The sequence below is a fragment of the Uloborus diversus genome, chromosome 1 (genome assembly GCF_026930045.1).
Source record: "Uloborus diversus isolate 005 chromosome 1, Udiv.v.3.1, whole genome shotgun sequence".
In the NCBI taxonomy this organism is placed as follows: Eukaryota; Metazoa; Arthropoda; class Arachnida; order Araneae; family Uloboridae; genus Uloborus; species Uloborus diversus.
The window spans coordinates 208,059,407-208,086,645 of record NC_072731.1 but is presented as its reverse complement, the minus strand read 5'-3'; the positions used below and the strand labels follow the sequence as shown (position 1 = coordinate 208,086,645).

The 27,239-nt window shown below is 32.2% G+C and overlaps 1 protein-coding gene across 2 annotated transcripts in view; it reads right to left on the bottom strand.

The window, feature by feature from the left end:
- Window positions 1-216: 216 nt before the first annotated feature.
- LOC129234146 (syntaxin-binding protein 5-like) overlaps window positions 217-27,239 on the bottom strand; it is a 217,790-nt gene continuing 190,767 nt past the window's right edge. The window contains exons 17-29 of one of the 2 annotated variants that reach the window (XM_054868044.1): window positions 26,926-27,083; window positions 26,717-26,805; window positions 22,469-22,572; window positions 21,159-21,252; window positions 18,467-18,601; window positions 16,978-17,100; window positions 13,590-13,709; window positions 12,436-12,615; window positions 12,189-12,294; window positions 8,799-8,906; window positions 7,787-7,911; window positions 4,876-4,994; window positions 217-4,696 (exon numbers count right to left, since the gene is read on the bottom strand). In XM_054868044.1, the coding sequence (XP_054724019.1) occupies window positions 4,559-4,696; window positions 4,876-4,994; window positions 7,787-7,911; window positions 8,799-8,906; window positions 12,189-12,294; window positions 12,436-12,615; window positions 13,590-13,709; window positions 16,978-17,100; window positions 18,467-18,601; window positions 21,159-21,252; window positions 22,469-22,572; window positions 26,717-26,805; window positions 26,926-27,083 (1,599 nt within the window). In that variant the 3' untranslated portion in view covers window positions 217-4,558. The remainder of the gene's footprint in view (window positions 4,697-4,875; window positions 4,995-7,786; window positions 7,912-8,798; window positions 8,907-12,188; window positions 12,295-12,435; window positions 12,616-13,589; window positions 13,710-16,977; window positions 17,101-18,466; window positions 18,602-21,158; window positions 21,253-22,468; window positions 22,573-26,716; window positions 26,806-26,925; window positions 27,084-27,239) is intronic. The other variant, XM_054868045.1, reaches the window with a different exon arrangement.

Here is a 27,239-nt window from a genome sequence, read left to right as displayed (position 1 = left end):
AATCTGCCAAAGGCGGCTTGGAGCTAAATTTGGCCCTGCCGAAAAAGGTGTTTCTTGTAAACCCGAAATAAGTGTTTGCAGTAATCTTCAACATTTGCGCAATTACACATTATTTCTTGTTTCAAGGGTCATTATACTTTCTCTCGTAAGATGGATGTTACAATTCCAAAAGATCACGCTTGAACTGACTGAAAAACATAAATGAGTCTCAACAAATATGAAAACATTAGATTTTATTCTTAAGCTTTGGTTCATCAATAAAAACATCAATAACAGACAGCTCTCCTACAATGTCACTTTTCTTGTCACAGTTTGTTCAATTCTGCAGCAGTTTTTAAATAGAATCGTTTTGAATTTCCCCTTTTTCTCCGAACGTGATCAGAGCGAAATGTGTCGAACGAAGAACACCCGAATAAAAAGATTTAGGAATTCCATCGGGTGATATAATTCTTATATGTATATATACAGATTATATATAATCCTTTCTGTGTGAGTGCTCAAACACAGCATCCATGTGGTAGAATTCTGAGTGACAACTTCTGAAGTAATTTAACAACTTTATGATACACTTCACCTTTTTAATGATATACTCTAAAATGGGGATGTCCAACTTACTGACCATGAGTTACACAGTCTGGATAGTTTGTATCACAGCTACATAACACAAATTATGTGGTCTATCGCACGAAATGGAAGTATTTCAGCTTTTTAATCTCATTTCATAAAATTCATTATAAAAATACTTTATTGGGCATCTAAAAACTTGATTAAGGTATTTAATTAGATAAACCAAATAACCAAAATTGTTTAGCAATTATTAATAAGATACTGTAGAGTATGATAAATGTCCCCTATTCCAATGGTTTATTGACCATCTTTTTGAATTGTTACAGCCACCCCTCCATCATAAGAGTTTCCAAAGGAATCCGAAAATGCACATGATAAATATTTTACATAGTTCTATGATAAACAAAGAGGGCTCCCAAAAATGTAGTGCAATGGACTACCAAACTTGTGAATACTCTAATCCTTAAATTTATTTTCGTAGTGATAGCATTTCAATCAGCAAATATTTTCGTTTTTTTTTGGTCAAAACCATTTTTTACCAAATTCAAGTCCCCCCCCCCAAAAAAAAAAAAAAAAAAAACCCCTGACATGTTTGAGGGTTTTTTTTTTTTTTTTTGAAAAAGAATAGCAATAATGAACATTTTCCCCTTTTGTAGCAATTCTCATTTCCCCGAGATCCTTTTCATAAATAATTAACAGTTAAGTTAACACTAAAGATTAATTTAAATATCCAAACATTATTTTACTCAATGGATGATGCAGCAAATTTTTTAAACCAATGCAAAAAAATATTAAGCTATCATATAAGCAGATTTTCATACTAGAGGTGCACCACACTTGGACTGAAGCCATATTGACAATTCGAGTACGCCAATATACTTGTATATACATGAAGCTCTGTCAGTAATCCCTACAGGAAAATTCCTGGCAGTGGTGCTTTATATCTTAGATTTAAATTAAATTTGTATTTTTGATGCTCCTTACATCATTTTGTAAATGCAGTTAGGGAACATTATTGGCAGAATAGTATGCTGTTAATGTATCATGAATCCCTAATAACATTAACGGACGTCCAAACTCCTAGCAGAATTGCTATCTGGTTGGATGATTGGTTAAATTAGGTTAATGACAGAAGTACAACTAAGAGCTAAAATAATTTAAATTATTGGTTTAAGCCCCAATGTAACAAAAATTTAGATTATACATATAAAATAATGGGAAAGTGGATAACTTTAAATAATAAATGACTTTGACCAAAAAAAAAAAAAAAACACTCAATTTTGAACCAAGTGAAAAACATCTGTAGCGAAAAAATTGAATCACTTTTGGAAGGAAAGCTTGACTAACTGAAGTTTTCTCATTCTATTTAAATATCTCCTGTCAGTTCAAAAGTGGTGCAGTCTTTGAGAAAAATGTGGAGGGGCAATAGCAGACACGAACATAAGATGTGTTAAAATTATAAAGGCAGCAGTGTTAAACATAGGGGAGGCGGGAGGGGTGCCACCTCACTGCATCCTCCTTTGACAACACCACTGGTCTTATGTTCATGAATACTGTCTTTCGGACCTTTTGGTTTCAAATCCTATGTCCGTCTGACCTACTGGCTATGGATCTTCTGACAGTGGATCTTTTGGTTTCAGACATTCTCTATGTTTTCCCTAATTATGTAAAATAAGCTATCTAGCAATCACAAGGTGAATGAAAGGCATGCTAAAGTAAAATCAATCTTGAATGCTTATATATATATATATATATTTTTTTTTCTGAATTTTGTGGTCAACAAAAGATTTACTGTTTGTCATACGCATTACTTTGAGAAAAAATGATCACCACTGAATTTAACACTCTTAGTTTAAGCTGATAGTTACTGTCCTAAGCTGGGACTAAGGTAGAACCACAAGTGTATAAGAGCAGCTTCGCTACAACTACTGATGTCATAGCCGGGCTATAGCTAGATGCTTGAACTCTCAAATTAATAACAGATAACACTTTCCCATGGTTTTAGATGTTCTTCGATTGATATTTCCCTTGTAGGAGTTAATAAGGTTGAGTTAATTACTACATCATTAAGAACCCTATTTAACAAAGACTTGTGTTTTGTTACCCTAAACAGTTGGAAATCAATATTATATTTATAAACACAAATAACTCATGGTCATGAGGGATTGGACAGCCCGTTTTGTAACATATGAGCTTCAATTGCATCTAGATGTGTACAGCAAACATATAGTTAAGAAAACCTTTTTAAAAGACTAATACAGACACAGAAGAACAAAAAAAGAAAAAAAAAACATTAATGACAAAAGTATTAGAATAATACAGGGAAATTTTTATAAAAGTGATCAGTCCAAAGCAGAATGCACAAAAATTGTGAAACACTAACATATTGTACTAGAAAAATGATTTCCAAACTACTGAAACAATATGCTAAGCAGAGATTTGCCAAAAATAACACTGTAACATGAGCAAATCTTGGAATAATTCAAAAGTGTAGCCAGAAAGGCATGCATACATATATTTCTTGTTTGCTTCAACTTATGTTTTTCAAAACAAAATACCAATCAATAATTCTTTTTAATGATATATATCGAGGAGGAAAGCTTCTGAACAGCTAGTAAAACATTGAACATAGTATTTCTGCAAAAGTCTACAGTGTGCTACAGCCAAAGAAGCTAGCCATTTCAAACTAACGATAAAACATTGAAAATTTTAATAGGTGATGCGAGATTGGCAGTCAAGGAAACCTAAATATGCAATTAATTTAAATTGTTAATGTAATTAAATAGAATAAAATATAATTTTATGGATATGCAATCATAAAGACAGGAATGAAAATGCATTTCAGATTAAGCCATAACGTAACATCAAAGGCAATTTAAACACATCTGTTAATCAAAATTTCAGAAGAAAAATACATTCTGAATTCCAGGTAAATCAAATTGCAATTGCCACATAAATCATTAATTAGTATATTTTAATCCAGATGGCAATGCAACTACAAAGCAGTCTGTACAGAGATTCAAAATTTCAGTGGAGACAATGAAGGGCAGATGTCATACAATTATGTCATTAAAATACCAAAGTCTTTGGTATTTTAATAACATAAATACATGATAAAAAAAAGAAAAGACAATTTTCATATTTTGGAAATGTTTATTAATTCCTTAACTTATTTTTTGGTCATAGCTAAATTTACAAAATATATATGTATTTGAAAGTATGTACTTGAAATAAAAAATGGAGACACAAATCATTGAAGGAAATTAACAAATTCTGAAACTTGCATGCATCATGCATAGCATTTTCTTTTCATTGTTAAACATTCATCACAATTATACGATGCAGAAAATATTCTTTTAAAATCAAAGATCAGATGCAATTTTCCTTGTGGATTGTTTCATCCAAATTCAGACTACATGCCTGTTACACATGTGCAGTATTCGAAGGCTTTTGACGACAGACACAAAACATGGTAATAGACTACACTTTTTCCCTGAGCACCTCTAAAAGAAACACAAATAACTTCAGTATAATACAAAGTAGACGACAACAAACAAAAGTGCTAGAGGTGCTTCCAGATAAGTGCCTTTTTTTTCTTCAAATAAATAAAAAATAACAGTATATATATATAATATATATATATATGTATGTATATATTTATATGTGGTGTGTGTTAATGATATAACAAGTGCTCAACGGATGCTAAATTCCGACGCGAATTTTAATTTTCTGAGCCGTCGGACTCGATTTCCAATCGAACCGGGAAAATATGAAAGACGACAAATTTACCTGTTTCGACACATAGTTTAAACAGAGTCACTGCTTTCCCTATATTTATGTATAGAACATATTTCACCAACATTAATATTTTAGGTGCATGATATATCTCTCTGCATGGCCACACAATCACAACTAGAGAGTCGCAGCATTTTTTTAAAAAACATCTCCAAAAACGCCTCGTCTAGCGATCCCTACCGGAGGCGAGGAAGAGTCAGAGCTGGTACCACTTTTTGTCTCTGTACTTGAGCAAGAGTTGCTGGGACTTGTCGGAAAGGATCTCGGCTTCGGTCATCATGTGGACTGTTGTGTCCTCCAGTTTGCCTAGTTGTTCACCCCTCTCGTTGAGTGCCTGGAACACAGATAAAATCCTCAAAATACCGAAGAAATTTTAGAAATAATTCTTGCAATATTAAGAGCACAGAACTGGTGAATTTCAATGAATAATGTATCAGTAAACTTAGAAAATTGAAGACTCACTTCAAACTGTTAAGGGGGGGGGAGAAGGAGAACAAATAGGATCATAATTACCTGTCTTGCCCTAAGGACATCACCAGCTAAAGAGGAGCTTTGAGCCTTGACCTGCTCCACAGTTCCCCCAGGATAATGGCGTGCAACAGTTTTTGAGCTTTTACCGCTGGCCTCTCCAACTAAAACCACAATGTTATGAGTCAAAAATCCCAAAAACATTATATCTTTTATTGCATTTTGATAAGATTCAGGGACACAAAGAGTTATTAGTATGAGATCTTTTGAATTGAAGAGGTGCATAAATTTTAAAAACTTTACAACTTCTATGAAGCTAAGTGCAAAACATCAAGCTTTTTATTTCCTTTTGTAAGCCCTAATTCCATACCCCAACTTTTAACTTACTCTGAGGTGACAAAAGTCATGGGATACCTCCTAATATTGTGCCAGACCTCTTTTTGCTCGGCGAAACACAAGAACTCGATGTGGCAATGACTCAACCAGTTGTTGGAAGTCCTTTACAAAAATATTGCACCAAGTTACCACTATAGAGAATTAGACATCCATAATTGTGAAAATGTTGCTGTTGAAGGACTTTGTGCATAAGCTGAAGTGTCGGTTATGATTCATAAATAATTGATGGAATTCATGATGGGTGATCCAGGGGGCTAAATGATTTGCTGGGACTGTCCAAAATGTTTTCCCAGTAAATTGAGATTATTTGGGGCAGGTTGACATGGCACTAAAAGGACTAAGTCTATGACTTGCAAAACAGCCCACACACTTATAGAATCAACACCTGGTTGCACAGTGCCTTGTTGTCAATTTGAGTTCATAGCTTCATGGATTCTGTACCACTCTCAAACGCTACCGTAAGATTTTATGAGCTAAGAACGTGACTCAACTGATCAAGCCAAGGTTTCCAGTCATCTCAGTTCCAATGATTAGTTACAAGCCCAACAGAGGTGCTACAAGAGATGTCTTTCTGGTTGTGAAGGCACTTGAGTCACACTTCTACTGCCATAGGTCAATAGAGTCAAATTTTGCTACTCTGTTCCAGCGGACACATCCGTTGTATGTCCCACATTGATTTCTGTGGTTATTTCATGTAATGTTCCTTGTCTGTGAACCCTGACAATTCTACGCACATGCCATGTGTAACAGTCATTAAGTGCAGGCAGTCAGCTCAGGGCTGTCACTGAGCTACGGTCCTCAAAATAGTCGTTTTAGTAGCGTCTTAAATGAAAAATAGTCTGCAAAATAGTCGCCAAACAAGGAAAATAGTATCTTAAATAGTATCCTATTATTTTTAAATCGTATTAATTAGGGATGTGCTATTAATCAGCCATAATCGGCCACTTTGCTGATTATTTATAATCGGCCAATTTCCGTCAAATGAAAAAATATTTTCCAAAATACTTTTTAAGCATATCTTCAACAAGAAACTATGATTAATACATTTGTTGACAATAAATACCTAATGTTCTGGAAACATCACTATACCATGTATTATGAAAGTGTACAGAGAAAAAACAAAGTGCGTAAAACTGAATGAAACACTGTTCTAAATTATTAATTTTCGATTCAACAAAAAACTAATTATTATTAAATATTATTTGATTAAAGTAACAAATGAGTACATACATAATTGTTATCATTACCCTAATATTTTTTAATTTTCATGTCTCATTAACGTAATGTAGTTTAGTGAACAATATGAAAAGTCTCTCAAAGAAATTGGATGAAATTTTAAAGTTATTTTGGGAAACTGGAGAAAAATAAACAGTTTCTTAGAAATAAACTATTAACTATTTCTGAAGTCGAAATTGTTAGAGAAAAATATGATGGAGGAATTGGAAGTATTAAAAATAATCATTAGGATCATTCGGTCGATTATCAACAGCCGATTAATTGGTATTTGAGTCCCTAATTAGCATCCATATAATTGTAATGGTAATTAATTAGCGACATTTCCCTTAATTTGGCAGACCAGAGTAAGTTTGAAGTTCAACAAGTTCAGCAGATGATACTTGAAGCTGAAACTTCTTTTTTTTTTAATTTCCATTTTTTTACATGTCATATTTTTTACATTTTAGTCGCTTTTCGGCTGAAATAGCAGAAGTTTTTTTTTACAAAATAGTTGCTTTTGTCATATTTTAGGCAAAAATAGTCGTCATAGTCTGCAACTCTTCAAAATAGTCGCTTTTTTAGTCGGCAGTGACAGCCCTGTCAGCTATGACTGAAATTAGGTATTTTTAACACTCTTTTGACGTTGAGAATCTTAGAATGTTGAATGCTTCAAACAGTTTTAAACAGTAATTTTTTGCACCCCTAACTCCAACTATCATTTTAAGCTCGAAGTCTGTAGAGTCCTGGCGTAATGTCATAATCAGGTTAGAAACCTTTTTAAATGAACCACTCGAGTACGAATGAAAATCCTACCAATGAGCTACTCATTTATGCATTTTCTGTGTTATGCTATTAGTAGCTTTATATTTGCTTTCTGCTGTCCAATGACTTTTGTCGCTTTAGTGTATACATTATAATCAACTTTAAAATAATTTCTACTTTTTTCACTGTCCAATGACTTTTGTCGCTTTAGTGTATATATTATAATCAACTTAAAAAAAATTTCTACTTTTTTCAATCAGACAAAGCTTACAAAATTTAAAAATGGCCTCATGTTAAAATAACACATCTGATAGTTGCAGATTCAATATGTTTTTACTTAATTTTTAAAATCAACAATTTTTATTCAAATGTATAAAAAATAAAACTTTGAATGAGAAGAGCAACAATATTATCAATTGGAAATTTATATAGTAAGGTTAATCCTTGACCTTTGGTTATTTTTCCTCAGGGTAAAAACCAACATTGTTATTTGTAGAATGATTCTTAATATCTAAATATTTTGAAAAGGGGAAAAAAGAGGAAAAGCTGATGTATAAGTAAAATATATATAAAAAACAATTACATAGTTCTTCTTTGTCCAATATACTTGGTCCTCCTCCAAAAAGACCTTTGAAAAATCCTTGCTTTGGAGGTTCTGGCATTTCTTTCGTGAGAAACAAAGTGCCCATCATGTCCTGGAGCAAGTTTCTGGGGGAAATTTTTTTTAAAAATCATACTTGTGTGTGTGAGACTTTTTTTAGCAAATCTCACATTAAAACAGGAATTTTAACATGTTAAGAAAACATGAGGTTTCAAAATACTATGACACATAAATGCATGCAACAAAACTAAGCTTGGTATACAAAGTACAGTAATTATTCATACTTTTAAACATCAAATATGAATGATTTTAGACAATTTTTTTTGGAAAGGCAAAATACAGTGCTACCCTTTTCACTTAATAATAATAGTAACTAAAATTAAAAAAAACAAACATTGAAAATATTTTCAGGCAATACTTTAATTACAGCTGTAAAAGAAAAAGAAAAGAGAGAGAGAGATAAATTAAAATTTTCAGACAAATTTAACCAGAACACTTGGTGCTTTTAGGGTTTCATTATAGCATGAGTTTCATTTTAATTAATTTCTTATTATTTAAATGTGATACAGTTTTTATATTTATCTTTCTTGTCATAGAACACATTTCTTGTGCGGCAAAAGAAACAAGTTAAATCAAACTGGTTAATTCAAAAATTAGAAATATAAATAAAAATTGTACTCATAAACAAGAACTATTTTGGAGGAAAACTGGTAGCAATAACATCAAAATTTCATCATGCAGGTGCTATTCCATATCGAAGAAAGAAAATCAAGTTTTGAACTCATTTAAAAAAAATTATGGAATAAAATGTTTCATTTCGAAAAGAAAAAAACTAATATATTCTAAGGCTTAACATGAACTCATTTTTAGAATATAATCACTTTTAAGCATTTAGATCAAATCTCTGATTGTTCTTTTTGTTTTCCGTGTCACTAATTGAATAAGCATATTGGAAAAATAAAGGGAAAAAAACCTAAAACAAAAAACAAAGTACCCAAATGATGCAGCAAGGTTGAACTTCTGAACCTCTGATGGAGAAGAAAGATATAAACCATGACCATTCACACTAATGCAAAATGTTCGAGCCATTCTTGAAAAATTCCTATAAGCAAAATAAGAAATTAATTTAGAAATTCAATCAAACACAGTAAAATCTGGTTGAAAGGACAATTTATAATGCCTAAGAACACAATGTTTCTATTTCTTGTAATAATGAAATGTCGCAGAAATAACAAAAGATTATCACTTGAGTAGTGGCACTCCCAGTACTAGTCTACATAGCAAAAGATGGTGTCACCTCGTAAAATGTATACCTACTTTCAATGTTACATATGAACTAAATAACGTGATTTCAAACAGTGGTTTAAAAACTTTATTTTATACAACTGTTTTAACTAAGTAAAAAAAAAACATTGTTACTCTGTGCTTAATGTGTTGGAATGAAAGAAAACAGCATACACATCAGAAACATTCTATCATTCTATATCAGTATTTCTAGATACCAGTATGAGTCTCCTATTCAAAGGTCCCAAGTCAAATAGTTAAATTATCTTCACAAAAATGAAGCAGTCTTTACTAATAATAAAGCATCTTGTCTTGACAAAGTGAAACAAATCATAACTAGTTAAGAAGTTCTTCTCTAAAACTGCCACCACAGGTAGTCAAATATAAATTACCTACAAGAATAGTACAAATAAATGCAAAGGAAAAAATAAAAGGAACGTTTCTGTTTTCATGAAAATTTATTAGAGAAATCAAGAGAATGGTCAGGACAGTTTATGGATATATGTGCCGTTGATAAAACATTAAAAGTTGCTGAAACTTGGTTGAGATGGTCAACCCAAGTGGTTCTCAACCTTTAAAAAATGCTTTTATTAGCATCACCTGTATCTTTGTATGTATGTATTTATCTATCCATGTATGTGTCAGAATCTTGCAATTCAATATTCACCCACTTCCTGTGATTAGATTCCTTTGAACTTTGGTATGCGAGCTCAGTCTTGATGACAATACAATATTCTATAATCAAATTAATTAACAATTTAGTTTTTGCTTATTCTAATTTCAAGTAACATTTTTGCATGAATCCTCTAAAACATGAGGGCGAAAAAAATTCTGAAATATATCTCTTCTAATAAATATAAAGCTGAAGAGTTTGAATGCTCTAATCTCAAGAACTAATGGTTTGAATTGAAAAATTCTTTTTGTGTTTAATTAACTGTTCAGTTCTATGAATTCCTAATAGATGCCAGGGTAAGTTAACTCATTGAGAGGGAGCTGGCCCAGTGTCAATAGCTGCGAGGAACCCTGCTGAGCCGATCAGACATGTGGTCAGCCATGCTATTGTGGGTCAGCAAACTGAATTTTGAATGAGTTTTTCTTCGATAGTCAGGTACATAATTTTATTTTGTAGGATTTTTCTAATGGGTTTTGTTTTCCTTATTTCTTCAATGTTTGTTTCTGTTCTTATAGTTGAAGATAGTTACTTATCTAAGTAAATAATTTTATTTGTCATATTATTCAATTGTGATTGTTCTTTATAATGTTTTTATTATGGTATTGTTTATTTGGCAAAACACTTTAAATGCAGAAAAAACCCACTTCACTCGCTAAAGGGCAGGGTTACGGTAGCGTGGTTGCTTGGCGCGTTAAGCGATGAACTATATAGTAGAAGGATTATTTCTAGTTTTAAAGCTACTGTTAATCTTTTTATGTATTTTGGCAAATAGTTTTAAATTCCAAAGAGATTTCAATAGGCTTTTTTTGAAAAGATGCGTACGCGTTTTAGTTGAAGAAAAATGATCATTTCACATCAGAAGGGGGAGGGGGAGTCGATTTCTATTATTCAATGGACTTCCTTTAAAATCTTAGCATGGGCATTGCTGTGCGGGTACTGCTAGTGAGAAATAAATTTCAAAAGAAAACTTGTGCCAAACTTCTGTTTAAGGAACACACTGTGGTAGTCTGGATTTCTTTATCGCATGTACTGCCTACCCCATTTTCTACTTATTCGATGTTTCAAATTCTTTCACCGACGGTCATGAATGCTGAGCAACACTAAAATTAAAAACTAGAGAAAAATTAAAAAGATCAGAAGGGAGGGAGGAGGGGGCCTGGATTTTTTTTTTATTCAATAGGCTTCCTTTAAATTCTTAGCATTACCTGCCCATACTGCTAGTTAGCATTATATATCGGTAGAGAACCCTGAATTTTCTGCATAAGAGGGTATTTGTTCCAATTTTCTAAGGTAACTAAAACATCAATTACAACTGTTTTAAGCTAATTTAAAGCTAAAATGTAGATGAGCCTTCAATTAGAAACAGAGGCCATTGTTAAACAATACCTTCATTAAAATTAATCAAATTTTTTTTTAAAGCATTATAATGTGATTTTCACACATTTAAGAAGTATGAAATAATATATAAACTTAAAAAAATATATATTGCTTATCAGGCCTGACATTTAAAGAAGTCAAGCAAAGACAGTTGTATTCCCCCTGACTTCAAGATTCACTCTGTTGTACATATTGCTCGTTTGGAAAAAGAGTGCCACAATACAAAATTTTTAATTTTCTCTTATTTTTTGCTTAAAGGGCTTCAAATGACGTTATCTCATTTGGAAAATGACAGATTTTTTGCTCTAATACTAACCACTGGAGAGCACAGCAAACTTACTTTTCTTAATGCAAATTGCCTGAAGAGTTTAATTTCAAATGCTCCTCCTGTAAATTTTTATTTCTTCGAATTGTGGCACTCTTCTTCCAAATGAGCGATATGTAATTTTATGAATTAGATCATCTTGAGTTCTGTTTAAATACATATTCTTTCATGAAACAAGTAAGACTAAAAAACGAAAAATAAAATAGCTTTAAATAACATGCTTTAGTAGCAGGATGAACTAAAAAAGTAAAAAGTAAACTTTGAATGTGAGGTAAGATAAAATAAGTGACCTAAAAAAAAAAAAAAGGTGAAGGACCTGCATATCAATTGTCCTAAATTCCTTCTATTTACTTACAAAAATGTAAATAGACAGCATCCCACAGTTTTTTTTTATGTTAAAGTTAATTGCTTGGTCAATAATTTTATCTTACCTTAAATTCAAAAATCGTTTTTTACTTTTTTAGTTCATATTGCTACAAAAGCATATTGTCTTTAAAAGTCTTTAAAACTATTTTAAAACCATTGTAGAACAGGTGGCACCTATATAATTTTAAAAATGTATTCTAAAACTTAAATATTTTAAAAGTGGTAAAAAACTTTCAACATAACCCAATGCATGTTTCTCAGAAACTATTACTTTAAGACTGACAAGCAAATAGCCCCCAATGTGTAAATCCACACGGAGCAACATAACCAGATAAGTAAAATTAAAAATAAATGCTTACCTCATATTCAACGCAGGTAAAAAATCTACATGATGCAACTGTCTTAAGCTAGGTAAACTATATATATTCACATGACCAGTTGCAATGTAGCATATTAAACTAGATCCTGTAAAAGATATACGAAATTAGCTTAACCACAGAATTTCATCACTCATAATCAAATATTAAAATATCTTTCCAACATTAAAAGAAAATCTGACAAATAAAATGATTCGGGCAATATAACTATCCCATGCGTTAAAATTACCTAGATCTTTGAGGGAGGTGACATCCGCTTTGACGGCATAGGAGGTATCTGAGATGATGTTCCGGTAGACGCCTGTTTGAGAGGGGAGCAGGACAACATGAGACCGCCTCTCTGAGGTCAAGACAGCAAACTGCTTTTCTCTCCGGTCCAGGGAAGACGATGAAGGCCGACTCGTTAGTTCTGAAAGACATCAAAAAGTGAACTACATAAACACTACTGGATAAATGAGTTTGTACTTTATTTAGATGCATAGATTCATTATAAATGTTTTAACATTTAGAATATTACTAATGAATTTTTCTGAAAACAGTTATTCATATGAAAAATACACACAATTTATATCATAACCATTCCTCATCCATTTCGAAATTGCAAAAATTTTTTTGCAATCAAAATATTCTTTAAGATTTCTGGTTCTCTAGCAGATTTTCAGTGCTTTTTCGTCCCTTGGTTAGAAATAGTACTGATAACGGAAGAGTTGGGAAAGCATTGTCTTGTTGTTTCAGCAAAATTCAATCACAAATAAAAAGTTTTCGCACTACCTATATTTTCTTAACTTCTTCACAACAGTCACATATAGCTCGATGGAACACAAATTTAAATGACTTTTTTGGGGAAAATTTCAAATTATGAGGGAATCAAAGAGAATGTCTCTTGCATAATCATTACCCTAAATAATTTTTATGTGCCTCATAGCTGACGGTTTTATATGAATCTGAAAAAAAAAAAAGAATAAAATTACCTTTTAAAACACAGATAAATGAAACTGTTAGGAGTCATTATGCATAGGCTGGTTTTAAAACATGGTAACTCAAACAAGTTAGAACCATAAAAGTTAGTTGAGCAAAACATAGAACAAGAGTTAGTGGTAGAAAACCATACATTCAGCGTAATTCTCCTCCACTGTGCACCCCAGATAATGTCAAATCTATCAAAGCCTTCGTATTTTATTTTGCAGTCTACTTTTATGAAGCATTTTACTGCTTTAAACAATTTGTCTTTCAAGATGATCTCCAATTCTGGAGATACTTCACTTTGTATTGGACTACAAGATTTCATATGCTCAAAAGAGCAAATAGCTAATCTTTCTTTTTTATTATTTGAAGGACATAATTAAAAGAGGAAAAAATAATAACGACAATTAAAAAAATTACTTATTTTTTTTTCTTCTTTATCTTTCTCCTTTGAAGGATCATTAGAATCACCAATCACATTACCAGAAGAGTCAAGGAAAGAAACATTGATAATTCCACCTTTAAGACGATATATTGTACCTGAAATGTAAATGAAACAGAAAAAGAAAATTTAAAAACAAGATTAAAAAATAAATAAATAAATAAACATAAATGCAAAAGCCATAACTGATAAGCAGAGAATAAGAAAGAAAGTTCAATCTCAGCACCAGGGAAAATTTTTAGGCTGCAAACAACTTTCTCAGGGTTTACAGGAAAATTCAATTTAACATGGCTTCTGAAAGATTCTTGTTCTGAAACAATTGCCACCACATGGGAGACCTGGCACCCGAGTTTAGATGGAGAAAAGTCCTTCATTAAAAAAGAAAGTTTTTCCTTTTAACTTTTGGGTATGTGAAAATGGCTTTGAAAATTAGGTAGTTTAAAGAAATTCATACATGAAAACTGTAATGAGTTAGAACGAACCATTACACCAGTTTCATGTAAATAGCACATTAAACTAACTTTTTCACCTTTTTTGGGAAAGCTTAGGAGGACTCTGTTCAACCTTTACGTTACTTTATTGGAAACTAGTAGTACCAGCATGGCTATGCCCGTAGTAGAAAATTAAAAGGTCATTTGGTTCGCCTGTATATTTACAAATAATGGATGATGAATTTCTCGCCAATTGGCTATGTTCATTCGCTCTCTCATGTTACGGTTCCACGTCATGATAATTTCATAATTTACTTGTCCATCTTATGATAATTTTGCTCTGGAAAATGTTCTTAAAATTGAAATAGAACAAAATCGAATTTTTGAAAAATTGCTTCAAGGTGCACACCCCCCATGCTACAAAATAACTTTGTGCCAAATTTCATGAAAATCGGCCGAACGGTCTAGGCGCTATGCGCGTCACAGACATCCAGACAGAGAGACTTTCAGTTTAATTATTGGTAAAGAAACCCACTGGTTTGCCAATTTAATAAAAGAAATTATGCTGAAGGTAGACAATTTTTTCTTATACTTTCAGACAGATGGCCATGAACTACCACCAACCAAAATAGCACATTTCTGATTTTTACATAATTGGTTATTGAATAAAACAGTTCCAAATAACAAAATGAATAAATAACTTAAAAGTAAAATTAAGAACAACTGTTTTATTGCACAAAACTTGCATATAACTGCAGACACATGTTTTGGCATTTCAAGGAATGCCTTTTTCAGTGCAAAAGAAGAGAGCTTATGGATGAAAAGATGCTTAACAAGTTTTAGTCTCATAGTTTTAGTCTAGGTTTTTGATATTTTTAGGCGAAAACAGTATCCTGGCTGGTGTAACTTGGATGGGCAACATCAGACCAAGGAGATTAACAGGGGCGGTCCTAGTATTATGGTAAAAGAACTCTTAAGTCTTAATAGAAATTATATTAGGAAGGATATTAGTTTTCTTACTGGTCACTGCATCTTAAAGAGGTACCTTGCTACAATGGGTGTCAATAATGATCCAACTTGCAACCCCCAAAGCAGAATACTACAAAATTTGGGACGTAGGTTGCAGAGCAAAATGCCAGAACTGCAGAACAATTCTGTTCAAATGCGAGAGGAAAACTGACAAATTTTCTGCAGAAAATCTGCAGAAACTGCGGTGCGGAATATCTGCAGAAACTGCGGTGGCAAAAATCTGCAGAAACTGTGGTGGCAAAAATCTGCAGAAACAGTGGTGTCGAAAATCTGCAGAAACAGCAGTGCCGAAAATCTGCAGAAACTGCGGTGCCGAAAATCTGCAGAAACTGCGGTGCCAAAACTCTGCAGAAACTGCGGTGCAGAAAATCTGTAGAAACTGCAGATTTTTTACAAATATCTTCCAACTCAAGATAGACTTGAACCGAAATTCTGCGAATTTTTTAAAATTAGAACAAAAGAAAAATTCTCGTGAATTACGATAATTTGGCAGAAAGCTTACAATGTTTAATTTGATGAGTAATTTGTAGGACTTTCACAATCAATCTTCATCCACAGCAATTTCGGCCATACACGTATGTTTTGGAAACATGCCAACATTGAAACACGTCCATCGCCAGAAATTGCTTGTCTTGTTTGAGATTTCAATCCCCTTTGCATCAAGAAAATATTTCAATTATTTAGAAAGTTTTGAAGTGTTTTATTATATGTAACCCAAACTGGACTCATTTTATTCATTATTTTAGTAATTTATTTATTTAGTAACATTATTTCAATGGCTCGTTCATGCCATGGAAAATTAACCAAAAAATGTGGTTTGACACCTAGGTTTGGATTTTTATAACATTTTGTATCTTTGCTCTTTCTATGCATTTTAGAAAGCATATAAACTATTTTTTGGGACTCTCAATCAGTTTAGGTTTTACACCTTGTTAAAGTTTTTTTTTTGTTTTCATGATCAACTGATTTTGCAAATTCAGTGCTCTTTATTTAGTCATTTGGTTGAAAGCTGTGATGTTTCCGGAAATATCTCATTTCCACAGAAATAAATAGCAGCAGTCCAGTTAAAAAAAAAAAACTCCTATATAAAAACAAATTTGCTGCAGACCCTCGCTGATGAGATAAATTAATTTTATCAACCAGTTTGTTGGCGCTCTCAGCTTCAATGAGATGACATCTGCCTCCGGTTTGGTTATTCACTAATCCAGACTGAGGAGTTCTAATAAGAACGAAACTGTAGTCTCTGTATGTGATAACCGGGTTGTCTGGTATATTGCATGTGATTTCTATAAGGTGTTTACTGAATTTTGTTTTAACTACTGGTCTGTTTTAATACTTCTGTTTGGGGACCAGTACAATAGGCTTCTGGTTGCAGTGCTTGATTCGGTTCAGCCTCTTTTCCTTCACTAAATTAAAAAAATATATATATTTATGCAGAGAACTGTGCCTCTAAAACAGCTACTTGAAACTAAATGTTGGACAAGTTGTGGAGAAATATTGTGAAAATAGATGTCAAACCTCATTGAATTAAACACTAAAATTGAAATTTGAACCTAAGTTTCATAATACAAAAATTTAAAGTAATAATGCTTTCTTTCTTCTTGAACAATTGGTACAAATACACATTTAAGGCTATGATTACACCAAAACCAAAACATGAAAGTAGATTTGGATGTATTATGTTCACTGCATATCCATTGCAAAAGCTAATTCCCAAAAAGATTATAATCAAACTCTAGAAAACTCAGTAACATATTCAAGGCTAATACATGATGGTTTTATACTAAAAGTTCTTCTCTTTTCAGAAACAACCAGGACACATTTGAGCCAAGAAAGTATAAAAGGCATCTTTGAATTATTTCTGTAACATTTTTGGAATAGAAGAAACTACAAATTTTGGACATACCACTGGGTGATATGATGACTGGCTGCAGTAGCCTGGTATCACCAGGGGGAGGGAGAATGAGCAGGAAGACAAGAACAGATCCTAAGCTCGTGCCCACCCACAGGCTAGGACTGGGACAGGAATCTGAAAATAGAAAGGGATACACACTGTTATACAGGGTCCATTATGAAAGTAATGAGCATTTACTGCCAAAATATATTTATTGATCGTAATTTGTACAAATGTTCAATATTCTTCAAAATACATTCCTCCTGCATCAATACACTTGCGGAGACGTGTTTGCTACGCCTGAAAGGCACCCTGAAACTCTTCCAAGGGAATGCCTCTCAGGAACGTTGTAACATGGTGTTGGATGTTTCCCAAGGTTCCCCAATGTTTTCCTTTCTTCTCTCTCTCTCTCTCTCTCTCGAGTTGCGGAAACAAAAAGAAGTCACATGAAGCTAAGTAGGGACTGTAAGGTGGTGAGGGATCACCGGGGGGGGGGGACATCCATAACGGGGTTCGTCGGCCACCTCCTCCTGGCTCTCTTTGAATGCCTTGTGCCACTTCCCAGACTGTGATCTTGAAATGCAATCGTCCTTGAAGGCTTCTTGCAGCATCTGGAATGTTTCGGTTGCATTTTTTCCAAACCTCACTCAAAACTTTATGGCGTATCATTGTTCAAGCGAACGCTCCATTGCGTTATGTTACAAAAGTTGAAAACATACTTCAAGCGGAGGCACTTATCTCCGCTCACACTGCTCGAAAGCAACTGACGACTGGCTGCATTGAAAGGGCATATCCCGCACCATATTTCCCAGCCGGTTTTACCGTGCTGCCATCTATTGCCGCGTCACAATAACATTATGCTCATTACTTTCATAATGGACCCTGTAGTTACACTTTCTAAAATACTTTCCAGTGTATAAAACTCCAATTTTACAGAGAATAGCATACAAGACAAAAGTTTGAAATGAATTTCATAATTTTTTTCTTTTTTAAACAAATAAATTGCTCGAGTTGAACAAATAAATTGCCATCAGTAGAGCTATGAAAAAAAGTATATCTAGCATCACAGTCAACATTCTCCCTATTCTACCTTTCAAAACAATCAAGTTTTGATGGAAAGGAATTTCCTGGTATATAATGTTATTAAACATTTATTCTTATCACCCTATCTTTTTCCAAATGACTATTTTCTTCCAGTCAAGATAATAGTTTCTTTTTTTTTTCATTTACAATGGCTCTTAATTCAATTGATAAAATTATCAAATTCATATTTTATTGTTAGTGTTCAATAACTTTAAATATTACTTCATTAGTACTTTAAAGTGTTTTCCTTAAATAGTCAATTGCCACTTCATACCTAAAATTATGTTTATATGCAAAAACAATGACTTCTGTAAAATGTGAAAGTTTTATTTTAAAAATGTGTGAAATAAATGAAATGTGATGGCATAAACTTCAAAAAAAAAAAAAAGAAAAAAAATGCTTAAGCTAAATAACTCACCAGTTTTTCCACCATACGATTCACAGAATCTAAGAAAAACTACAAACTCTGAATTATTAGCTTCATCAGGATTTACATCTTTGATACTGGATGTACTGGAACTGCGAGATCGCGAGAAGTTGTTCTCAAATTTTTCTGAAATATTAAAAGGTAACAATTTTAAAGAAAGGGTGCAACACGGCTGAGCATTAATCAAATTACACAAATGAATTTCAGTAAATGAATAACAAGTCTGCCATTTATGGATTCAAAAGAAAAATAACAGTACAAGAACTTTCAATTCTAACCGCGATTTTGCACATTAATGGTAAAAATATCTATAACAAAAGAATAGAAAAATCTGCCCAAATGATTTTCGTGAAAATAATTTTGAAAACGTGGAGAGGGAACAACTCTCACATGAAAAAAACTCATAACTTTGAAATGAAATTAATCTGTTGAAGTCATTTTTTAATATGAAAATGTATGTTTTGCATCAGTTAATTTTAAAAGCAAACAATACTTCAACAATTACCATAAAATAAATTAAAACGCTTCCATGTTTTTAATAATTGAATTGCTTTTTATTTATTTTTTCATTCCATCATTTAACTAGTATTTTGTGGCCAAGATCAGTTCTTGTGAAATAAAGCAGCCTGTTCATCATTAGAGACTAATATATTTTAACTGGTGACTATGTTTTCAGCTTTTCAAAGATGATGCAACATTACAAAGATATGCAGTGAAATCCCTTCACAACAAATTTCAAGGAACTGCAAATGTTATTCTTTGCATCAGGAACTTCAATGCAATGGAATTCAAATAATGTATTGGGAATTAAATTGGGACTGAAAACTTATTTCGTTGAAATGGAAATTTCGTTGGATTGGTATTCGCTGTAATGGGATTTCACTGTATTTTCATAAAAAGAACATGTCCTAGAATAGCATGCAAATTACATTTTCTACTCTGATCAGATTTCAGTAGAGATTTCCACAACAATTATATCGAGTCATCATTTTCTCTTTTAAGCGGCACAGTGCATGGGGAATTTAAGTTTTTTTCTCCCAGCATGCAAAATAGTGCTAATGCTACTAGACAAAGAATGTAGGAGTAATAAAAAAAGAAAAAGAGGAAGAAAATACTGAATGGGATGATTAGAGGCACATTTATTGCAATCATCAAACGCTTGCCTGTGATACCTGAGAAAACATGCCAAAGATGGTTGTTTAGTTTTTCCCTCAAATTTTGTTCGTTATTATCACTGAAATGTTGAAAATACACTTTTTGCCATAAAAAATTGGGCACCTTGGAAGAGTTGTCAGAACGGAACTAAATTCTATGTATTCAAGGACAACATTATTATAAGAAAGTAAATACAAAATTAAAGCAAAAGGATCATTTATTAAAGGAAAAATTTGATATGAATTTACGTTTTAATGCCATGTTGATTCATGTTTGTGCAGTACTTTTTGAGATGTAGCAGACACATAAAGAGGAAAGTTTTCAATTTTACCACCCTCTTGGAGAGACTAAAGCCAAAATTTGAATAGTAGAGTTGGTTCTCTGTTTAACGACTTTCAAGGGACCACAAAAAATCATCCTTAAGTAGAAAGCATCCTCAAATAGAATGCTTTTAAAACTATAGTGGACCATCTGGGATCACGAAAAGCCGGCTTTAAATAGAGAAATTTGTTTAGTAGAACATCGTTAAACAGTGAGCCAACTGTATTAACGCTCATTGGGGTACATACGTAATATCAATTTTTATGTACAGGCATTATATCTTCACTCCTTGCATTATTTTTTGAGTTGGAGTGACCACAAAAAAGTGTTAATTCCCAAATAAAGACAGATTTTCTGGAAATGGTTATAAGCAGTTCTTAAAGTATGTAAATAAGTAGAAAATTTTAAAAACTTCATGAACCAATACCTTCTTATGTACATTGAGTGTAGAAAATGAAAATAATGTTAATGTAATAGGGACCTCAGTGCCATAATGTGTCGTTTATGCTTTGGTCTAAATCAGCGGTTTTCATTCTTTCAGACTCTGTGTCCCTCTGGGAACAATGACGGAAGGACCACACCCTTTCCAAAATATGTGATCAATAGATGTAGTGCAATAAAATATGGAAACGAAAATTGGTTAGGAATGAAAATATAGATGCTCATATATTTCATACACAAAACTTAATATAAGGCATTGCACTTCACTTTATTTCAAGCGCATTATTAGAATGCATGAACTGGGGAATAAAAATCTAAACACAAACTAGTTTGAAATCATTAAGAGAAGTTGTTAAATGTACTACCAATCACTTTCACATCATCAATGTCCAATTTTCTACTTTTATTTTAACCTAACATATGTACATGCTGGAAATACAGATTCATAGAGAAATGTGGATGAAAAGTACACTAGAAATCTTATAAAAGGCCATAATGTAGAAAATATTTACATCTGAATACAATATTGAGTAAATAATAGTAAACTTGACTTTTTTTTTCTTAATTTGTTTTCTACATTCACACCTCCCTTGAAATTCCTCTAGGCCCCCCTCCCCCGCCGGGTTAACAACCGCTGGTCTAAATCTATAACAAGATTAAACTTAAAACCCATACTTGAAATTCAGCATTTTAAAGTACTGAAACTGAAGTATGGTTTTAAGTTGGGAATAAAGTTATGATTTGAAAAAAAAGAATGACAACTCACCTTGGGAACGTGCGTGGCGCATCTCGTGAGAATGCAGGGACCTCCTGTGGGGATGTGAACGACTTGTCGGACTCAGACAGGAGCCATCGGACTGCTTAAAAGAAAATGATCCACCATCAGAAGGAAACAAAGACATGATTTCTGATTGACATTCACATATTAAATTTCAAGTAATAAACAAATAAGACTAAGAAGTTCACTATAAAACTCAAAAACAATTCAAAATGAATGCGTCTTTTCTTTTTACTTCAATTTTTTTGAAAGAATAAAAATAGATTGAGAACTCGAAGTAATCGCTCTATTTTTCAGCGATACAAAAGTGTTTCTTCATGTTATAGTTTTTATTTTGAAATAAAAAGATCTGAATTTCTCCCAGAAGCACTGCCAATGTTTAAAATTTTTGAATAATTCGAGGAATATCCTTAAAACACCAAATTAGTAAATCTTTTTTTATGCGTCCTTTACATCATGAACTCTTTCTAATACTGAAATAAATAAATACTTTTGTGCCTAGAAGTAACAGAGACTATACAATGTTTTCTTGCAAAAATATACAGATTACTGAATACACATGTTTTGGGGTTTCCAGGAATACCTTTTTAAATTCAAAGTTGTGAGCTTTTGAATTGTCTTTACTTTCAAAAGCTCACAACTTTGAATTGAAACAGGGGTTCCTGGAAACTCCAAAACATGTGTATTCAGAAGTTTGTATCTTTGTGCTACAAAACATTGGATATTCCCTATTCTAATACTGTTTGAAATAAATCCACCCAGTGATAGCGCTAGGTAAGTGCCAGTTGTGCAACCATACAGCCGTCACAAGGGGGACTACATCCGCTTCAGATTTTTTAATCTCATAATTTAAGTGCATTTCAACAGAATCAAAAGCTATCAGTAAAAATATTTACAATAATTCAAGGAATTTTAATTGTTATGTATAAAGAAAAGAATAGCCCCATGAAGGGAACATCATCTTTCAGCAAATTTGAAAATTCTTCAGTGATGACATCAGCTGTATGAACTTCAAAAACATTTGAATCATTAGTGTTCTTGAACTAAGTAAGATGATATTGTCTGACCACGGATTGTATGGAAAGACAGCCGGGTTTTACAGCCGGAAATGGATGAATCTATTATTTTTTAGCAATGTCAGCTTTTGCAGAAGCAGAGTCTCATTCAAATGAGCAGAACACTCTCATCAAATTTTTACTTTTCCCCCTTATTCATAGTTTGTCTTATCTGGATGCTTGAAAATTCCATGCAATCCGTGGTTGGACAGTATACATAGGCAAGCAAAATCAGGAAAGTACCTCCTCGCAGGGGGAATGTCCCTGATCTTGATCACAGCTTGAATTGACGCACCCGCTCGTCCTCCTTGGAGATTTCGGCGGCCTCTGATAAGGGTCGGCGGAGCCTGCGTTCAACAAAACACTATCAAACTACAAAGTTGGTTCTAAACATGGTCATTTATGTAGCAGAACATTTGCAAAAAAGTTAATAGTAGCTTGAAAAGCCACTTATTTTAATAGATTTTGAAGCATTGCATGTTATTTAGATTTAATATTATCTTCTGTCGTTAACGTTGCATGGATCAAATATGAAATATTTCAGTAGATTTTGATCTTTTTCCCTCTTTATTTTAAAATTTTACGAATGCTTCAAAACAAGGGCCAGAAGTGACAATTTTTCCAACCAGACACAAAAATGTTTCATAGTAGGAGTTTGCAGAGAAAATTGAGTATACTTATTATAGTTAAAAGGAACTTCTTCAGTAAAAGGAAATCAAGCTACATGAGAGAACTGATCATAGGGGTATGTAATTTTCATGGCAAAATGCTATGTTATGTTATGTGAGGTACTTTTTACTTAACAGTTGATACAAAAGCAATTCTTTACATGGGCTCAATACTTTAAAAAAGAAATAAAATCGAGTTTTGTGACTGCAATTAGTTTTATTATAGGAAGGACATTTAAAATTCGCTTTGCAGAACTTGTATAATTTTAATTTTTTTTTCTAATTTTCTATTAAAATATGTTATGAGTTGTAATTTATTCAAATTTTACATCTTAATAAGAATCAACTAACAGAACTTCAGCTTTATTTTTTGCCTTGAACTTGTCTCTATCCCAGCAGCAATATAAAAATGTGAATCTAGGGAAGTGAACTCTGTTAACTCTGGCATGCCTCTGAGTAGTTTTTAAAACAAATGTGAATACTAGCTTTGTTAAAAAAAAAACCAAGCTTTAAATCATTATAACTTTTAAATTATTTACTGAATTATTTTCTGCATTGTACTTGATTCTGATCTGAATTTTGAGCCTCTGAAGTGTTTTTTAAATATAGAGTAACTAATTGTCTCCAAACTATCTTGAAATATTCTTAACTAATTGGTACTAATTTTAAATGGCTAAAACAGGGTTGGTAAAAAAAAAACGGTTTTTTTCAAAAAAAAAAAAAAAAAAAAAAAAAAAAAAAAAAAAAAAAAAAAAAAAAAAAAAAAAGGGCTTAAACCTTTTTTTTCGGTTTAAACCGGGTTTATTTGGTTTAAACACTATTTGTGAGAAAAAACAATTTTATTTCTGGAAAATCATTAAGATTATATCAATTAATTGTTAAAGAATGTTTAATATTCAAATTTGTACCTAATTTCTCTGTAATTAAATAATTAAGAGTAAAATCTTGTAATTTCACTTCCTCATACATAGATTTCTATAGAAGAATATTGTTTGAAAATCTTTAACTATTTAAAAAATACAATACAAAAATGAGCATTGGTGTAAATAATTAAAGAAATAATTTACTGTGATCATTCAGACATTATTAACAGCAAATAACCAATAATAAATTCTTGTAAATTAATTTCATCATAATCATAGCTATCTACGAAAAATAAAAAAATAAAAGTAAAGTTAAAATCACGCATTCTTAAACATGGAAAGTATTTTGCAGTGTCTACGAATGAATCACAAGTCTGATGTACATTACAGAACTTTAAAAATCAAAAGATTAACGCATATTTTGTTTTAAGATTTAAAAATTACAAATCATGTAATTTATTTACCTAATGCATCACTGACAACAATTATAGGAACCGGACAAGTTGGCTTTAAAAAAATCATTATGTTTTCCATTGTTAACATATTTTATCCTGGTTTAATGCATTTAGGAATACATTTTTTTAAAAGAAAAAAAAATAAAATAAAAGCTTCAGTCTGAAAATACTTTTTTAGCCTACTTTCCCAGTAAAAGTCAAGAAAAAGAAGAAAAAAGCATGAAAGAACGCTTAATGCATCTTAAAAATATCCCGAAAAACAAAAAAAAGTCAAAAATAAATAAAATAATTAAATAAATATCGAAAAATTAAAAATTGGAAAGTAGGGTATTGAGATGGGGAAAAATGTCTGTCGGTCTGTCTGTCTGTCCCCCCCTAATAACTTTTGAATGAATAGTCCGATTCGAACAAACTTTTTTTTGTTCGAAAGATCTCGGCAAGGACACCTCATTCCCATATTTCGCTTTTTGGTTTGAACTTTTTTTTGTTCAATTTTGAACAGTTCAAAAAAACTTAACATTAGCTCCTACGGGGAAATTCAAGGCAATTCCGAACTGTGAGGTGAATTTGCTTCAAACAAACTTTGTAGGAAAAAGCTTTTGATGAAAAACTTGTATATAAAATATCTTTTTGATTTGAACAATTTTCTGTTCAATTTTGAACAGTTCAAATTCCTTAACATTAGCGCCTACGGGGAAACTGAAAGTCAATGTAGATTCCGTAATTGAAGGCGGATTTACTTCAAACAAATTTTGTTGGAAATAGCTCTTGACGCCGAACTCCAGACTCCGACTCCGAGAATTTAGGGGCACCTGAATCCGAATCCGACTCCTGTGCCCGACAATTAATCGGACTCCGACTCCCCGACTTCGACTATGACTTCCTAGCTTTGGCAAAAATTTATACACGGACAAATGACTGACTCCGATTATTGGATATTAGACTCCGACTCCTTCATCCCAAAATTAGATTGACTCCGACTCCGACGCTATGGTTTTAACTGTGAAATAATTATTGTTGATGTGATTTGTTTTTATTTTAACGCTAAAATTTTTATTTAGGTATTCAGTTTTCGGTGAATAAACTCGAAGTCATTTATGTTTCTACATAAAGATACGCGCAGACGATTTTTTTTTTTTTTGACAATAAAAAGTATTTCTTTACGTTGACATTTTATTGTTTTTATTTATCTTGATAAGTGCATTAATTCATTTAAAAAATTATTTTTGGCAACAGGGGAAAAAGAAACGATTTTTTTTTTTGATAGGATGTATTTATTTTAATGAGCTTATTAATTTTTATTATTTTTTTTTTCGTTTTGAAAGCTGTTGAAGAATTTTTTTTAAATGGAAAAAAGTGTATTAGCTGCTTTGTTTAAAAGTTGCTGCTATTTTATTTGTTCGTTTTGTTTTTTTTTTCTTTTTTTTACGCATCTAATTTTTTTAGATGAGTGAGGAATATTTTATTCCTAGAAAGTAGCTTAAAATATTGGAAAAATATGTTTGAAACAATTTGCGATTTTAGCTATTTTGAGAACATTGATCAGGTACTAGAAAGTAGTATGGGTATACGGGAAAGTAGGCTCGTCTAGTTCTAGACAGAACTTCTTGTTAACATATTTCAACAATGAAGATTGTCATAAAAATCATTTGAAAGGTAAAAATTTGGCATTATTATTATTATTATTATTAAATAAGAGCACCGAGTTACATGAATATTTTTTTTCATAATTTTATATATTTTCTTTTCTTGCTCCAACTGCATCATCTATCGGGGATTCAAAAGGTGTGCAGGTATAAGCATAATTTTATGCCTACTGTAAGTGTTCTTGGACTTCTTTAGTTATTTTTTTTTCTCTTGTCATTTAAATATTCTAGCGTTAAATTTCATACACACTATGCATCGCTACAATGGTACATAATCTATCTCAATAAATCTTAAGTATTCAAACAAATTAGCTAGTAAATGAAGTTTTGGTTGAAATATGCTTTTTGGACTATTTTGAAAAACCAAAGACTGAAAAATAATGATAATTGAATAAACAAAATAAGAGCTACTTAGATTTTTTGCCATGTAATTTTAGAAAAACTTAGTTGGTCTCCCTTGTATATTTATGTACCTTATAGGAAAGCTGCATTGATTTAAAAAAAAAGAAAAAAAACAAAAGAAAAATTAGTTAGCAAACTTGAATTACCTTAAACAATATAGGTTTCTAAATTTATTAAATCTATAATTTATCTATAAAGCTTTGCTAGTTACTTTGCATTAATTAGATTTTATTCTCTGCAATAACATGCGAAGTTTATGAAAATATTTGGGGGAAAACGATGAAGTTTTTCAAAAAAAAAAAAAAAAATTTTTGGAAAAAAAACAAAAAAAACAACAACAACAACGGTTTAAACCAAACAACCATGGGCTAAAATACAAATTAAAGTACATTATCTAACTGAAATTTAAAATTGTCGCACATGCTGCAACAACGAACAGACATTTAAATATATTTACCGTAAAGATCTGCAGTTGCCATGTTTAGGAGACATGTCTTTTGTAGGACATCAACAATGGCAAGTCCACGTTCATTGCCATATGCCATGCTATTAAAGAGGAAGGCAATAAAATCATTTGAACAAAATTCTTTAAGCCTTAGCAGGTTTTTAAGTCAACAACTGAAAATAAACTTAAAGAAAAGGAAAGAAAGAAAAATAAACTCTTACAGTCCATAACTGGATTGCATGGCAAGGGCAGTGATTTTTGGCTGAGGTTCTCCCTCCACGCCAGTAGTGAGGCACACGAGGTGAGCGTGAAATCCGGCTGCCATCCGCACTGGCCCACTGCGAACTCGCAGCGGGAAGTAGTTCTCGGACTGAGAGCCCTAGAAGAAGAAAGAACCCTGAAAATGAATTTTCCTCCAACACTAGTATTTGTCAGATGCACCAAAACATGGCATTGATTATGTTGCTACTATTTTGACACTATGAATGGCAAACTGAATTTCAAAAATCAGTGATAACTTCATGAAAGTAGATAT